The 16550-nt window shown below is 31.6% G+C and overlaps 2 protein-coding genes across 3 annotated transcripts in view; one reads left to right on the top strand and one right to left on the bottom strand.

Moving 5' to 3' along the window:
• Positions 1-16550, bottom strand: part of LOC119635094 (serine-rich adhesin for platelets) — a 189051-nt gene that overhangs the window by 162045 nt on the left and 10456 nt on the right. The gene's annotated exons all lie outside the window — the stretch shown is intronic.
• On the top strand, positions 9940-11572 carry LOC119635096 (SUN domain-containing protein 3-like). Its single transcript, XM_038029664.1, has one exon. It carries the CDS (start codon positions 10601-10603, stop codon positions 11402-11404), a length of 804 nt encoding a protein of 267 aa, XP_037885592.1. The 5' UTR covers positions 9940-10600; the 3' UTR covers positions 11405-11572.

Genomic DNA, 16550 nt, shown 5'->3' with positions numbered 1-16550 from the left:
TCAAGGGTTAATAAATTCCACTGTTAGTGCAGCCTGTTTAGGGTTAAATTTAGCTTTAAGAGAACCTTTTCATTCAAGGGTTAATAAATTCCACAGTTAGTTCAGCCAGTTTAGGGTTAAGTTTAGCCTTAAGGGAGAGAGAGAGAGAGAGAGAAAAGCGATCGCAAAAAAAATCATTTTGAGCTCTATAGGCAACACACTTTTCACACCTTCGGATCATGATCTCATTGGATAAAAGGAAACCCTCTTCTTAGAAGAAGAAGACAAATGTGATGGAATTATTTTCATGCTGAATTGTTAACAAATTATATCGGAAAAAATATATGATGTATCCCTTATGTGTTATCCCATTGAGTATAAAATGCGTACGTGACCACGTATACGTACATATGCACACATTTTAAGATTCAATTTTATTAAAATGGAAAAATATAGAAATTTTTAAAAAAAAAAAACTTTATTTGACAATAAGTTTTGTAACAAAATTTTGAAGCCATCACATCTCGAGTTATAAAACTCGCGCAAAACTCTTGTTAAACTCATTCATATACTGACTGCAGCTGAAAATAGTTTGGAGAATTTATGAGAAAAGCAAAAAAAAGGAACAGTTTGCCAAACTGAGAAAAAATCATAAAAGGAAAACCAATGGGAACAATTTTACAATAATATAAATTTGACAAGAGTTTTTTTATTAAACGACATAAACTTTGCACGTCGCTTATAAAAAATTTACTGTAAATATATAAAGCTTTTGATTTCTTTTCAATTATTTATAATGCAGTTAATATATTTTAATGGAAATAAATTGAAGTCCTTACTGCAATTTAACAACTTCGTAAACTATATTGAAACCATTGATGAGATTACAATTTTCTTTGACAAGATTTTCATTGCACTTAACAAATTTAAAATGCCGCTCCAAGTATATAGCGGTCGTTTTCACTTAAACGAGAAGATGCGATTTTCTTGCCATTTAAGAATTTGGATTTCGAGATAGCACCTATAAAAGTGGGGTTCGAAATAAATCGACCTATGTGATCCAAATTCCCTAAAGTTAATCTTTTTTTTGCTGAAACGCTCCTATCAATTATTAAGACAACATCAGTTATCGTATAAGGAGTTGAGGAAAAAATAGACTCATGCTCTAATGTTCATGGTCTAATTCGTTAAGGTAGATTTGTCTTTGTCTTTTCAGAATAGGGCGTTGTATGGGAGACTAGTGTGGAAAGTAGATCGATCCGAACTATTTTCAATAGCTCTCGGGCCAGAATACGACAGTATGTGTATTGTGACCTGTAGCTTGAACCCAAATTTACATGAACACGCATCAGATGGACCGACATACAAACTCAGAATCGTAATCTTCAGAATCGTAATCTTCAGAATCGTAATCTGAAACGATCGGTATAACAAAATGTGGATCTACTTTAAGCCCTTGTGGATGTTACACATATCTGCACTAATTTAATATACACTCTACCACAAGTGATGTAGGATATAACAAAAATATTTATGCCTGAAAATAGAGTGTTAAGAGCTAGCGTGAGTCTCCCTGAATGAATTTCGTCGATAGTGAAGAACGTTTTTTATCAAAAGATATCCTTAGTCCCATATAAGCAAAAAAAAAAATAAATAAATAAAGAAAAGATTTTCAAGGAATATAACGCCCACCTGCATGAATTGACGAGGCATGGATGTATATTATCACATTCCATTCGATTCACCTAAACCGGTTTTGCTGAAAATATAACGTTAAAAATCTAAAAATTCAAGTTTGAATTCCCGATGGCCATCACTTATCATATTTATGTTGAGAGAAAACATTTTTTATTAATACGAATACATGTTTGAGCAGACATTTATTTTCGCATGGGATATATTTTGTATTTTAGCCGTATAGGTTTGTTTTTTTTTTTTTTTTTTTTTTTTTGATTAATTAATTATTAAAACTTTTATTAAATTAATGCAAATTTTTTCTAAAGACTTGTTTTAAAATGATGGGTCAATGTTTGCAGTCCCGTTAGAACATCGTACCTTTTGCTTTTAGAGGTTAAGTAACATCGTCCTTTTAGCCCATATCGGGGTCGTCACAAATTGTATTTTAATCTTTGCGTTGTGACAATCAACACGAAAGCGGCGCTAAGAAGACCATCGAGTAGAAGTACACGCCCGGAAGAGTAGTGGGCTGCGCCCCAAAACGAGTAGGGCATTTTAAAGGAACTAATTATCAAGAGTGATTCGCACGGTTGGTTTTATGTCAGCATAAATTTTTATATAGAATTCTTTTGTAGGCTTACAATCACGAATTAATTAAAAAAAAAAGAGCAAACATTTTTACTTATATGTGTCATATCGCAAATATGAAATAATGAAATGAAAGACAGCGTCTATATATATATATATATTTGTATATGTTTATATATGTATTGCAATATTTAATTACTTACGTGTACGCGTGCACACATGCACATTTACATAATATGTAAGTGCCTTCATAAGATACGTACATGTTCAACAAAAACGATTACTACTACCACCACTACCATGGCTATTATTGCGAATACTACTTGCCATCCAGCCAGCCCATATGATTACTTAATAATTATAATTAATATTGCTTTCATGTGAGATACAGACATGTTCATTGTATGATATAATTCCTGACATATTCATCAATTTTATCTATGCCTATATGTATATATATATATATATATATATATGTGTGTGTATATATATATATATATTTAATATATACAAGGTCTTGCTCGTTTCCAACTCACACCCGCCTTCTAAGATTATTATTATATATGGAGAGAAAGTAGTCAGGTGCTCATCACAACTATCTGATATGACCTCATTAACCAAGTTACGTGACAGAATGTTTACTGTGTGTCCCGATACTCATCATGGGAACCGGCACGCTACACAACATATTTTCTCGTTGCAAAACATAGCAAATAATCAAATATATACATATAACAAATATTCATTAAATGATTAAATCGTGTGATTAGAGTAAATAAATGTGCACATATATATACACGTGCAAAGGCATATATATATATATATAACATTTAAAATTTTTAGAAATATTCTCCCAACAGTAATTAGAAATAATTAAGTTTCATAACCATCACTAGGGTGGGCATGTTAATTTTATTTTCCCGGCTTTTGTATGTAGCATACCGATAAAAAAAAATATTTTACATATCTAGCCTAGCTTAGATGGAATGATGAAGATAATAATTCTAATAAAATTATACAAAATGTGAGCTCTCTGTTTTTTGGGGCGCATTGTGACTTAAGGTAAAAAAAAAAAAAAACTAAGGGCCAACTACCAAATGAACAAATTTTGAATTTTTAGTTAATAAATCAATTTTCAGTCTTTCTATAACTGAAAGCAATTTGATGAGATCAAAATTAATTCGCATTAGTTTTGAAGAAGAGAGGGGTTTTGTGGAAAGTTTTCGTCATTATGTCTTTATGGGAAAATAATCATAAAAGTGTCAACAGAACATATCAAATAAAATCGCTTATAATCTATATACCCTTCATTTCTTCAGTTTTCCTATCTTTCTGCTAATTCCTGTTTACAGCAAAGCATATAAATTAGTTCGCATATACTTTGGCTAATAGTGAAGTTAGTTTTTGTTGGAACTCAAAGTGAACGTATTTGTTGCTCTGAAGGATTATTAATTCGAACAAGTTAATTTACACAATAAAGTCAAAATAAAACCGAAACAAACACAATAACAACAACAGTAATAACGTAATTATCGTCAACAATAATAGTAAAATTTCATGACAAGCTAAAGACTAAGGGAGAAAAAGCCAAAAAAGTTATTATCTAAGTTAAAGGATAAAGTTTTCATATGTTTCGGAAATTGTTTTGTTTTTATTGATATACTTGTGTAAAGAAAATGAAAAATAAGAAGCAGAAAAGAACACAAGAAAGCAATGCAAAGGATTTGTCAGTTTCTTTTTTCTAATGCGTGTAGCATGTAGTAGCGGTGGGCGATTACTTAAGTGTGGATGATAATGTTGAAAATTCTGTTTCACACTCTTGTGAATATTAAACCCGACATATTCCATATAGACTTGTTATGTGAGATAAAACCTTCAGATCTAAGTTAATTCCATATCTTTTCTTTAGTATTTCTTCTTCTTTCTTTTTTTTTTTTTTTTTTTCAACTTTCCAATTTTAACTTTCTATCCGACTCGTTTCCCTCTTTCTCACTCCTTTTTAGTTTAAGTTTAAAAAGGCAAGATATGCTTCTCTGTTGAGTATATTGTTGTAGAGATTGTTAATATATATTTTGTGTATGTGTGGTGTACGTGTGTTCGTATGGTTTGGCAAATATTAAACACAAAAACCTCAAGTGCAACTTCTTGCTATGTTGACACTTTTGTTTAGTTAACTTTATAGTTGGACATACTTGGATAATTTTAATACTCAGAAAAACCTTATGGTCACAAAAAGCAGCTTGTTTTCAATGTGAGCTTATGTTGTTTGCTACTCTATGAGTTTTGCTGTAATTCCATTTATAGGCAGAGAGCAAACCTAAAGTAAAATCTACGAAAAAAAAAAAAAAACAGGAAAAAAAGCCCTAAATGAATATAAAAAAACTCTGGCAAAAAGATTTAAATACTCTCCAGTTTTTACCACATAACGGAAAAGGAAAAACAACGAATATAAAAATTTTTTGAAAAGTTTGCCAGCAATTTGTACATTATGCCATTAGTCAGTTTTTATCTATTCTTTTAATTTTTTTGCATCCTTGGCCTAAACAGAAAAACAACTCATTTGCCAACAGAGTTTGAAAATTTCAAGTACAATGTGTTGTTTTGAAAGGCAAACTTTATATATATGTATACATATATGCACATACATATATATATATATATATATATATATATATATTCATATTGGCTTTACTATGAATTTACTTAAAATTTGTTTTGTTTTGTCCTTTTTTTCTGAGCCTTTTAGAAGAACTATCATTGTGTCTGTCATTGGCTTCATCGCTTTCAAACTATGTTCGTCGTAGTTCATCTTACTAAGAGTCAAGTCCATAAAAGCCGAAAAGGAAGACAGAGATATAACTTTTATTTATTAAAAAGCCTTTAAGCAAAAGTGCAATTAGTTTTAGTTAAATTCTGCAATGCTTAAAATCAAAAATGTTAATTATTTTCGCTTATATAATTCTCTCTTTTCAACATTGAAAATTTTTGTTTTATATGCTAAAAATTCTAATAGTTGCAAGTGAACATCAGCTGTTAAATAAATAGCTGCTATAGTCGAAAGATATAACTGGCAATGCTGTCCTCCTTGCAAAAATAGCAAAAAAAAAAAAAATGGTATCAAATGGCATAGGTACACTTAGCAAACGCGAACAATTGAAATTAGATATATTAAGAACCGAACACAATGCACGTGCATCGTTCATTATGCACACAAATGTCAAAATATGAGTTCTTTATGGTTATTTATTTATAGACAAAAAAAAAAAAAAAAAATCAAACGAGCGTTCAACTTTTACTTTTTGTGTGGATATTTGCATTGACAAGCAAAACAATGATGCTTGCATAAACAACACATAATCGTATGCAATGGATTTTGTCCAGCTTTCTGCTGTGAAATGCCGGGCAACTTTCATACATAAACTGCGGAGCAGTCACTAATACCATGGTGTTCGGGATATATATATATATCTTCCTCGCAAATTTTCATGAAAAATGGAATATTCAGCAACGCTTAATAGCGATTGCTTTGTTTATCTAGCAGTTGGCAACATTTTGCTGACAGAAATAAAAAATATAAGTTAAAATAAATAAAAAAATGATGAAGCAAATATTAAATTTTAATATAAGACAAAAAATTACTCCTTTAACAGGTGTCGATCAAATATGAAATTATTGAGTAAAATTTTCAATTCTAGCTATTACGATGACACTGTGTGCAAGCGGAATATGTGCATAGCACATATGTATATTCCCGCTCATTTTTTCATGCGCTTTTGCTTATTTAAATGCATATGAAAAAATTTCCTAAGAGAATTAGCTTTTTGTCGCTTTTTCCATTTTGTGATCTATGAGTAAAAAATTTAATTCATCAATGAATTTGCAGAATCGAGTGGTTTTTTGCTGATTTTTTAGTCATACGGTACAGATTGGTCAAGTGCAATTAGACCCCAATGAAACTGGTCAAATGTAATTAAATTACCGCTTCAAACTATTATCATTAAAACCAGTAAAATGAATTCAATAGCAATTCCAACAATTTTATATGTTTAGTACTATTACTTATACTATTTCGAGATTTTACAATTTGGAGCCTTTTCCAAATATAAAAGACAATGCTAACCAAACCAATGAAGGATAGAAAATTAATTTTCTTTACCTCTTTATTATTAACTCTCTATAATTTATATTATATGAGACAGATATCATTAGATATAAAAGGCAACTTTTAATGCATACTCTGCCTACTTTTAAGTTCGAGATGCCTGATTTTTTTCAAATATTAAATACCTCCCTTTATTGAGATTAATACAAATTGAATTATAATTTGTATAATAATAATATTAGTTCAATGTTATAAGAACAAAATCGAATGGATTATCTGTTTCGGCTGGCAACTCCATTCGATAATGAAATAGTTATACCACCTGCAACGAAAGGAAGCGAAGAAAACTAATAGTAGTGCAATAAAATTCTTAATGAAATGACGTGGTTTTGTCGCGTCAAGTGTAATGTCGGGTCAACGGAACAAATTGCCTATTGCTGTATGTGAACGAGAAGTAGAGTTAGGGATAATTAGATAAAGTAGAATTAATGAAATAAAGTTCGGAATACTCTCTCTCGGGAAAATCGGCCATTGCAGTGTTAATAATTTACTTAAAAGTGCATTTCTAAGGTTAGAAACTATAGTAAGCTGGTATTAGCAAATCTGTCAAGAATATGTTCCAATCGAAATTCTCCCTTGAAGTGGACGTCCAAGAATGTTTCCAAAAAGAAAAGGTGCTTTCTTTCTATTTCTGGTTAGTTAAGGCTAAATTTAAAATGATTACATTTCAGGTTATTTAAGACAATCGTTTCGTGGCAGCATTCGTAGTTGACGAAATTGGAAAATAGATTATAGATAGCTAATCAATCACATAAATTACTCGATTAGAAATTTCTTAATCCTTTTGCTTTATTAGGTAAGTGTATTTACATAACCTCATATGCTAAGCTTAGCAATTTTTCGACTTTCACACGTAACACAATCGATCAAGTACCAACAATTACGATAAATTTTATTTTTATGCGATGGATGTTACTTCAACAGCTAAACGTATCATTTATGAAATTTATTGTGGGCGGTCTCTTCAATTTAAGAAATGTGCTTTTTTCCTCTATTATACAATATGTATCTTGTCGAAAACGTATTTCTGCCCGATTTTAAAGAGGATGATAGGATGATAGGCAAGACAAACATAGTTTCATACGTTTCTAATCTCTATATATTCAGTTCATTTATGCAGCAGCAGAACTATCGGCAGCATCATGTCGCAATGTTCTTCTCAGTTTGATCTTTGAATTGCTTTTGTCAATGTCATCAACTAACCGCAAAAACCAATAATTATAATTTTATTAAAATAAGAAATTCCTCTTAAGGATATTATTTTCTGCTTTTTAACATCTTAAATACTTTTTCATGATGGCTTATATTACAAAATTCTTATGTTTCAGTTTTATTCAAAACTTTAAAGTTACGGACACAAAAAAATCGAACGAAAACAAAAAAGAAAACAAGAACAAAAGGAGAAAAGTTTAAGAAATAGAAGCAAAAGTAAAGAAGTTAAAAAGTTTTATGTAATAATTTGTCGCAATGCGGATGTTTTGTAGGTTTTCATTTCTTTGTTTGCTTAAGTTTTCAAGTAGTTTTTCTTGATGATTTATAGTGCTCTTGAAATTATACATAACGTTGTTAATTTGTTACCACTGACCGGCTTTTGAATATATAGTTAAAGCTAAATTGATGACATCCAATGGGAAAAATTATTCTAAAAAAATTTTTTCACAGAAATCTTTAACTTAACTTTAGCCTGCTCTATGTCAAGCATCCAAGGTTACGCGCATTTTGGTATTTGCAATTTCGTCTTAACGGGAAAACATGCAATAGAAACCTAACAAATTCTTTACATAGTAAGTCATGAAATGTTAATATGGAGAAGCTGCGTACGATTTTCATTCGCTTTCTTTATAATATATCAGAAGTCATTTACAATATTGTTACCGGTAGGCAAGAAGAATTAGATTTATACACACGGACCTATAAATCAATAACAATCAGCTATGCGGATTTGTTAAGATGAATTAAGTATGTACAGAGCAAATATCTGCATATCTTTCACAAGAATTGCAATAAATTTTTCAACGAACAACAATCTTAGTCTGACAAGGAAAAGGACTAATTATTTTTATGAAACTGGCAGTCAGATATCGGCAAAGCGGCATAACATTAGTCTCCTTCATGATAGCGCGAACTTCCACTACTGGAATACTTTCACTCGATGGGCCAGCCGGCCTTGCAGTCATCATTTTTCATCCAATGTCGTTGGTTTTTCACATTTTCATATTTTCAGATTAATTTTACTAATTCGAAATGATGTTTATTGTATTAGAGCGCCGAAAGATGAAGAAGTCTTCCCGAGTATTAAGTGTTGTACCAATCCATCCAAATATCCAATAACACATTGTTATGTAAAATCTTTGTAACGAACTGAATTCTTATACTCGTTGAATTATTAAAATACTATTGAAGGTCAATTGCAGTATGCAACATAAAACCACAGCACAAAGACGTACATAAATATGATCCTATGCGCTTTCACTCTATTTCTTCCATTATACGATAAGCTTTGAAAACGCGCGTTATCTATTCCTCATAAGATTCCGTAATCTTTCAGGCGTGTCTTAAGTTTTTGTAAGTAAAATTTTTCCACATATGTATAAATCTATATAAATAAAGCAATATGCGAAGTAAAGAAACAAGAAGCATTGAAAATCCTTGCTGCATAAGTATTCAAGCCTGGTGGCTCTTGGCTCTATAAAGTTGGTTAGAGTTGTGCTGATATGGATGATTATAAATAACATTAAAAACCCTCATGTAAATGTTAACCATTGAATTTGCTTTAATTGCTTCTGCAATGAGCCTGCGGTGAGGATAAATTTCATGCGTTGAGTTATAATAAAGGTATGCTTTGCGTTTGTGTATAAATGCGTAACATTAAACTCTCGCTCATCTTAATAAAGATATTCACATGTATGAATGTATATGTATATCTCCCTTATATGTACTTATATGCATGCACACATGAAGTGCAGTAGTAAAAATTTATGATGTTCTTGCAGCAAAGTACTAAAAAAACTTTTATGTTTGTTGAAACTTTGAAAATTAGAACAAAGTACTTTTTGGAAGCATTTCTATAAATTAAGTTTTTTTTTTTTTTTTTTTTTATTTTAAAAGGAACCAGCTCCACATGCGCATAAGTCATTTCTTTTTCTTTTAAATTTTAAAGTTTAAAGATTTCTTCAAGTCTCTTATTCTTATATACTAATACATAAATTAGGTTAAGATATGCTAGGCTAATAAAAACGGTTACCGTTAGCCAAGTTTAGAGCAGTAATATGAATTGGTCGAGGGAGCCAACATATGAACATATAATGATTTTATTCAGTTGTAGAGACATCGAAAGTTCAATATTGTATAAAAGTCAATTCATTAGGTCATTAGGTTAATTAATAAGGCCAATAATTGGCGTTTTATGCAGGAGTAGTAGACACATTTAGCATAACCCGCAAGAATAGGAAAAGGTAGCTAATAGTGAAGAATATCTTCCAATAATATACGAAGGGTTTCTTTTTGTTGAAGGAAGTTTATAGAAGAGGTAAGAGGTAATGAGTAGGTCGCCTTACATTCATAGATAATTCCGCATATCCTAAATAATACGACATTTCTTTAATTCTTGTTTAGCATTATTATTAGAAATCATTTGTTTGTTGCAAGTATGACTGCCGCTTGATCAATATGTTTTTCTTAATTACATACATATATGTATGTATACACACAAACTCTTCAAACCCCTTTCGAAAAGTATTGCGCCAATGCTTTCACTCAAAAGTGTATGTGCCCTTGAGCAGTGTCGTTAGGCATGTTTCGTTATTTTCGTCTTGCCTTACTTGCCTTAGTTGCTATTGTCACGGATCGAAAAAAATCAATGTTAAAGTCCTCGTCTGGTCATTGCCCGTTATATGAGAATCATCATTATATTATGCTTTTCGGTTTACGTTATGTTAAGTGCTTTCATGTGAGTTTCATATTATGTTAGATTTACATGCATTATATTCAAGCAATGACTTAATTATTACGGCCTATTAAGTCTGAGTAGCGTAGATCTACTTAATACATATAGCTTGCGTACAAAAAACTTTTCAATATTCATTCAGTCGACAAAATCACATAGGCATTGCTATAAGAGTGCTTGAGAAAATTTTTCACATTCGAAAAAAGCATTTTCGCTAGACGGGGGATATAAATGAGTAAAAAAGTAAAATGCAAACTTGTTTGGGCTATATGTTGACTATCGCCCTACTCTGTTTTTTCACGTACGCTCTGATATCTGGAAATCTGCAGAACTCTAAGAAATTGGAAAGATTGCGTCAAGATGTTGAAGAAATGGCGCATATGGTGTTATCCAAATACGCTGGTAAAGGTGATCCCGCCCTTTTAATGGATATGATTGATAGGACGGTTAAGAAACATTTGCCCAAAATCTGGGATGATTTATATGCGATAAAGAAAAGTCTGAAAGCCGGCGAATGTCCAAGTCTCGCCTCTGGCAGGCAAGTTTTCAAAATCGATGAACGAGTAAACTACGCATCCGATGAGTTGGGTGCAAAAATCATTGCTGTGCAAGCACAACCGGTATGTCCACCCAATTTTTTGAAATCATTATTGGGAATGGAATTCACCGCGAATCCACCAGTGCGTATGCTCGAGTCTAAAATGGAGCCCGGAAATTGTTTTGCATTTAAAAACGACACAGCCGTTGTAACGATCAAATTGCCGCATTTAGTGTTAATCGATCAAATTGGCTTACAGCACATATCTAAAAAGCAGTCGCCGAATGAAGACACTTCCAATGCTCCGAAAGATTTTACGGTGTTCGGTATAATGGGAGATCGCGATGTTCAATTGGGTAAATTCCAGTACGGATGCATTCAAAGCAATTTGCTTCAAACGTTCACCGTTAGGTCAGCAGAAAAATATGATTTGTTGCGATTTCATTTCAACTCCAACCATGGTCATCCGCGTTATACTTGCGTTTATCGAATTGTTGTGCATGGAAAAATGTAAAATTCGTACAAATAGTTTCTTACAGTCGTACAGAGCTATATATTTTAGCCCTTTATTTTACTATATAGCCAGTGTTGTTTTGAATTTTTATTTTATAATTTAATGTTTTCGCAATATTCGCGATACTTTTTTTTTGTTGCTTTTCCTAAATTCTATTACGTTTCGAAAACATTTCGTTTGTATATTATTTTAATTTCATGTCACATACATGACAATATTTCTTTTTACGAATTTTACTTAAGAGCCATTTTGTTGAAATCTTGGTGCAATTTTTCCAATTTTTTTTTTTGGTTTTTTTTTTTTGAAAGTTTCGAGCATTTTCAGTTATTAAAGACAAAAAGAGAACTATATAGAAGGCAAGTTGTTAAAGGCATGTACGGCCTGTAACGTTGGCAAAATGATAGAAAGGGAAAGTTACTAATTTGATTATCCCAATTCTCTGCTTATCTGTAATAATTGTAAATGCTCGAACTTGCAAAAAATTGGAAAAATTGCGCGAAAATTTCAACAAAATCGCGCTTAGGTAACCATTTTATTTTACATTACATCACATTACCTCAGTAACCTTTTAAGATAATGCGCAAGCAAAGTCTTCGAAACTTAATCGAACATTTGTAAAATGAAGAATTACGTTACGACTTTTGTCCGTTTGCCAGTAATTTTCGCAGAACGCGACATACTAAGCAATCACGGTGTTAATCTAAGCGCTTAGTGTAAGTGAACTTAATTTTCATAAGATTTGCTAAATAATTTAAAAATTTCCTTTTTTTTATCTTAAGTATAAAAATATTGTAAAGCGCATATATATATATATATATATATATATATATATTTTAAGTTAAGAAATATTATGATTATTTTTCTACGCGCGTATATATCTACATACAATATATTTAATATATAATTGTAAAAAATCGTTGAGAATAGAAATCTTGGAAAGTTTTGACCTCCAGATCCTTCCTCGAATGTTCGTTGTTGAGGAAAACGATCGAATGCCAGTTTTCGTTTTTATTAAATTGCACAAATCGAATGATATTTTTATAAGATATAAAAATTGTTGGCATTATCTCTGCCTGAAAGTGCTTGCAAATATATGCGTACGTCATTAACTGTACTATCAATAATTTTAATCAAATAAATCGATTCAATATACAGATATATATGTAGCTTTGCAATGTTCTAGAGCAATTCCTGATCAAGTGTTGAACACAACCCGAAAGGTTATAGGAATATACTGAAAATCGACATTTTCTTTGAAAGTTATTTCATGGTTATGCTTAGAAGCCATCAAATTTGGATTCACTACCCTTTGAAACTTGAAACTCTAACGTTTCGCTTTCACTCCCCAGGCTTGTTGTTATTACATGAGATAAGCTGCTGATGTATCTTTGTCTCTTTTTCCAACTTTAACATAAAGTAATAATAAGTGCAAGCGAAATTGGAAAGCGAGTCAAGGCGGAATACTTTGCGAACTTCATGTTGACCTTATAGGATTCCTAGTTCTTTTATTCGTCTTTGAATGCAAATTCTACAAATTGCAATTTTGTAAGGGGAAAATACCCAAAGCTTTTCTATGTTTATTTTCATAAAATTTTTAAAAAATTTCTTTTAAAAGGTAATATTCTCTTAAGTTTTCACTGATTCAGTCTTATTTTAAATGTCAATAGCAATGCGAAAAAATAATATAAAAAATCGTTACATCCCTACACCACTTGTGGTACAGGTTATATTAAGGTATGTGCGGCCGTATGTAACATGCAGAAGAGTTTAAGATAGACCCACTTTTTATTACACCGATCCATTCAGAATCATAATTTGTCCGTCTGATGTCGGTCCATGTAGTTTTGTGTTCAGCTGCTGTTTTGAGATATTTTGAGGAAATTTGGTACAGTGAAAAGGAAAATCGTTGAGATCGGTCCACTTTTTTCCGCTATTCTGAAAAGTTGTTACATGAAAAAAAAAAAAATTATTTTCAAAATTTCTCGGCAGAAGTGACTAAGTAGTAGTGGGGCTTTGTAAATTGGTATGAAAACTTTGGATCGGCTGGGGCAATTTTTGAACCCCGTCTCATATAACGAAAACTAAAGTTCATATGACAAAAAAGTATAATTTTCCATGCTTCGTGATGAAAATTATACCACAATAGTAATTTTGGATCCCATCCTGATGAGGATTTTCACGAAAATTTAACCTTTATAGGGCAGAAGAGACGAAATTTGGCCCATAATAGTAATTTCATATAAAAATAAGAATTGTATTAGACAGTGTAGTGTATTTAATGGTCGGCTTTGCCCGGCTATAATGTTCTTACTTGTTTTCGTAGCGAGAACTTTTGCAATTTTTATACAGCGCCAGCGAAGGGCGGATTGTATGTTCATTTCGTTAAAACGTTTGCAATACTGAGCCCTGGGAATTTATCGGACACGTTGGAAAAGTACATATGTTAACAGGAAAAACTCATTAAATACATATGACATATGGCATTAAAAGCTTTAAATACTCTTTGCAAACTCTTGCAAGGCAAACTCATCATGTCCATTAAGTGAGCGAAAATGCTTATTAAAAATTGTCTAATTCACATATTTGTATGTATGTATATATACATGTATATAAATAATGTATATATATCATATATATATATATATATATATATATATGAGGTCTATTAAGATAGGAAATGCCAGAGAAATTTTTCGGGAAAAATAATAATTAAGATCTGATTATCTCCAGTGGGTACTTGATGAGTTTTTCTATCAATCGACGATATAGGCATGCTTTCCTCTTAGTCTGCATAAGTGTCGGTAATGTATAGCAGAATATTTATTACCTTCCTCATATAATCTATGAATAGACCGGTCTATGAAAAAGACCGATCTAGTCTATCCATAATTTAATTATCTCCCGTTTTTATTTTCCAACATAAAGGCGATGGACATAAAAGATTCGACCAGAGCCTTATATAATATTCTTGTTTATTATGCTTTTTCTATTTGTTTGTTGTGACGAGGACTTTGTGTTGTGTCCTTTCATAAATAAGAGAAACTAGTTTTGGATTAACTTTCTTATACGGTTTTATTTTCAGTTTTCTTTCGTTGCAACAGAGACTGAATGAACATAGGTTTTAACCTAAAGGTTACAATATGTAATAAAATAGTTTTTTTTTTTTATTTTTATTTTTTTTTTTTTATTTATAAAAAAACAACATTAAATGTTTAAGTTGATAACTTCAAAGAGATGAAGAATTTTTTCATCATAAATTCCCTCAATTATATAAAGCTATTGACACGAAAATTTCAACAGTTCTTTTTTAACTGCAGTCAAACAAATGCGACATCAATAGTTTAGCTTTCCTGAATGTTTTCCAATTTTTCAGCATTTTTACTTACGTCAATCTGTTAAATTAATTATGTTCCTGCATAAAATATTCAACTCTTTTTGGCGTCTTTTGTTTGATTTGCAATTCTTGTTTCTATGTATGTGTGTCATGTCACATGTCCTAGATTCGCACATATGTTAGTAGTCAGTATTTGTAGAGTCAGTGTCTGTCAAGTCAGCAGAATTTCAAATAGCATTTTTACGAGCACTGTTGAAACTAGGAGTAGTAGAGAAGTGGTAAACTTCAAACCGGAAGCCATATAAGTAATTAAGTGTAAGAAGAAATACTGCTTAGTCGAATGCAATGTTAATAAGACTTTATGCTTGTTGGGTTTCGTAAACTCTGAGCCGCTCTAGGCACATATGTCCATATGCACTATTCGATCGCTCTATTACAACTTTGGCTTTTAGGGAGTGACTGCGCGTTTGCACCTAAACATAATGTGTGTCTTGATTGCTCTTAACTCAGCAGCATATTTGCTCGCATATAATTATTTACTTGCCTTCCGATGGGACATTTTGAAGTCTTCTCACGCTTTTATGCAATGTTCGAATCTTACAAATCTCTCAGTAAAATTTGTTTTGGCGAAACCAGTTCACGCTCATATAATTCGTATAATTTTTAGAATATTCTTGTCCTAGCACTGCGCAAACCCACCTTGTAACTTTTTGCTGCTGGTATTATTCTCTAAATGATTATAGTCATCAATGATTGCTATGCCTAGCGATACATATTCTAAAAAAAGAGAGGGGACCCTGATATATGACTATAGAAGTTCATCAAAGTTCGACTTAAACTCGAACTGATGTTCTTAGTCCTTAAGCAGACAGCAATCTGAACATATGTGCACGATAGCTACGAAGGTGAGGTTTATAGGTTTTCATCCAAGGCCTAACCTTATCGAAAATGGATTTCGTCGGACCATTTTTACGACCATTGCGGAGTAATAGTATTTCGGCATTTAATTAATGTGAAAAATTTAAGTCGAATGCGCCGATATATTAAACTCTCTGTTATATAATCGTTCCTCTATGGCAGAAATGATCTAATTTTTAACCTTTTAGAGTAAGGATGGCTCCATAACAATAGTATTACATGCGTCCGCACAAACTTAATATACTCTTAGCCACGTGTACAAAGCGGAGTATAACAAATAGTCAAATAGACGATCAGAACAATGTTTCTAAATCGATTAGGGACTTCACGCTGACATTAGCGTTTTTGCATATTTTCTCTATGGTACAGGCAAGGGCTCGCATTCATATATCCGGAATGAGACAATTATAAAGAGATGTATGTATGTATGTATGTACGTATGTAAAAAGGCCAATATTCTCCTTTTTCCATATAAATGAATAAATAAATTATTAAAATTCAGATTGAATTGACTGTTTGTTGTTGTATCGCGCATACATGCATACATACATCAGTCGAGTAATTTGCATTTTACTATGTGTGTATGGATTACCTATCGGAATACTGTTCAGCGAACTCGGAAACATAGAATGAAGAGGAATTTCTAAAAAAAAAAAAAAACAAAAAAAAAGAAGAGAATACAATCACTTCAACTAATTCAATTGAAATATATGTTGAAATATTCCCATTCAGTTGTTTCTTTCATCATGTCATGACAATAAAGCAATTAGATTTTAGCACATTTCACACATTTGTCATAAAATGGTTTTCAACTTTTTCTCTTTTTCCTTTAGCCTTTCTCACTCTCTCTCTCTCTCTCTCTCTCTCTCTCTCTCTCTCTCTCTCTCTCTCTCT

Source organism: Glossina fuscipes, unplaced genomic scaffold (assembly GCF_014805625.2).
Source record: "Glossina fuscipes isolate IAEA_lab_2018 unplaced genomic scaffold, Yale_Gfus_2 3, whole genome shotgun sequence".
Taxonomy (NCBI): Eukaryota; Metazoa; Arthropoda; class Insecta; order Diptera; family Glossinidae; genus Glossina; species Glossina fuscipes.
The sequence above is the reverse complement of the archived record's forward strand: the minus strand, read 5'-3'. Positions and strand labels throughout refer to the sequence as shown.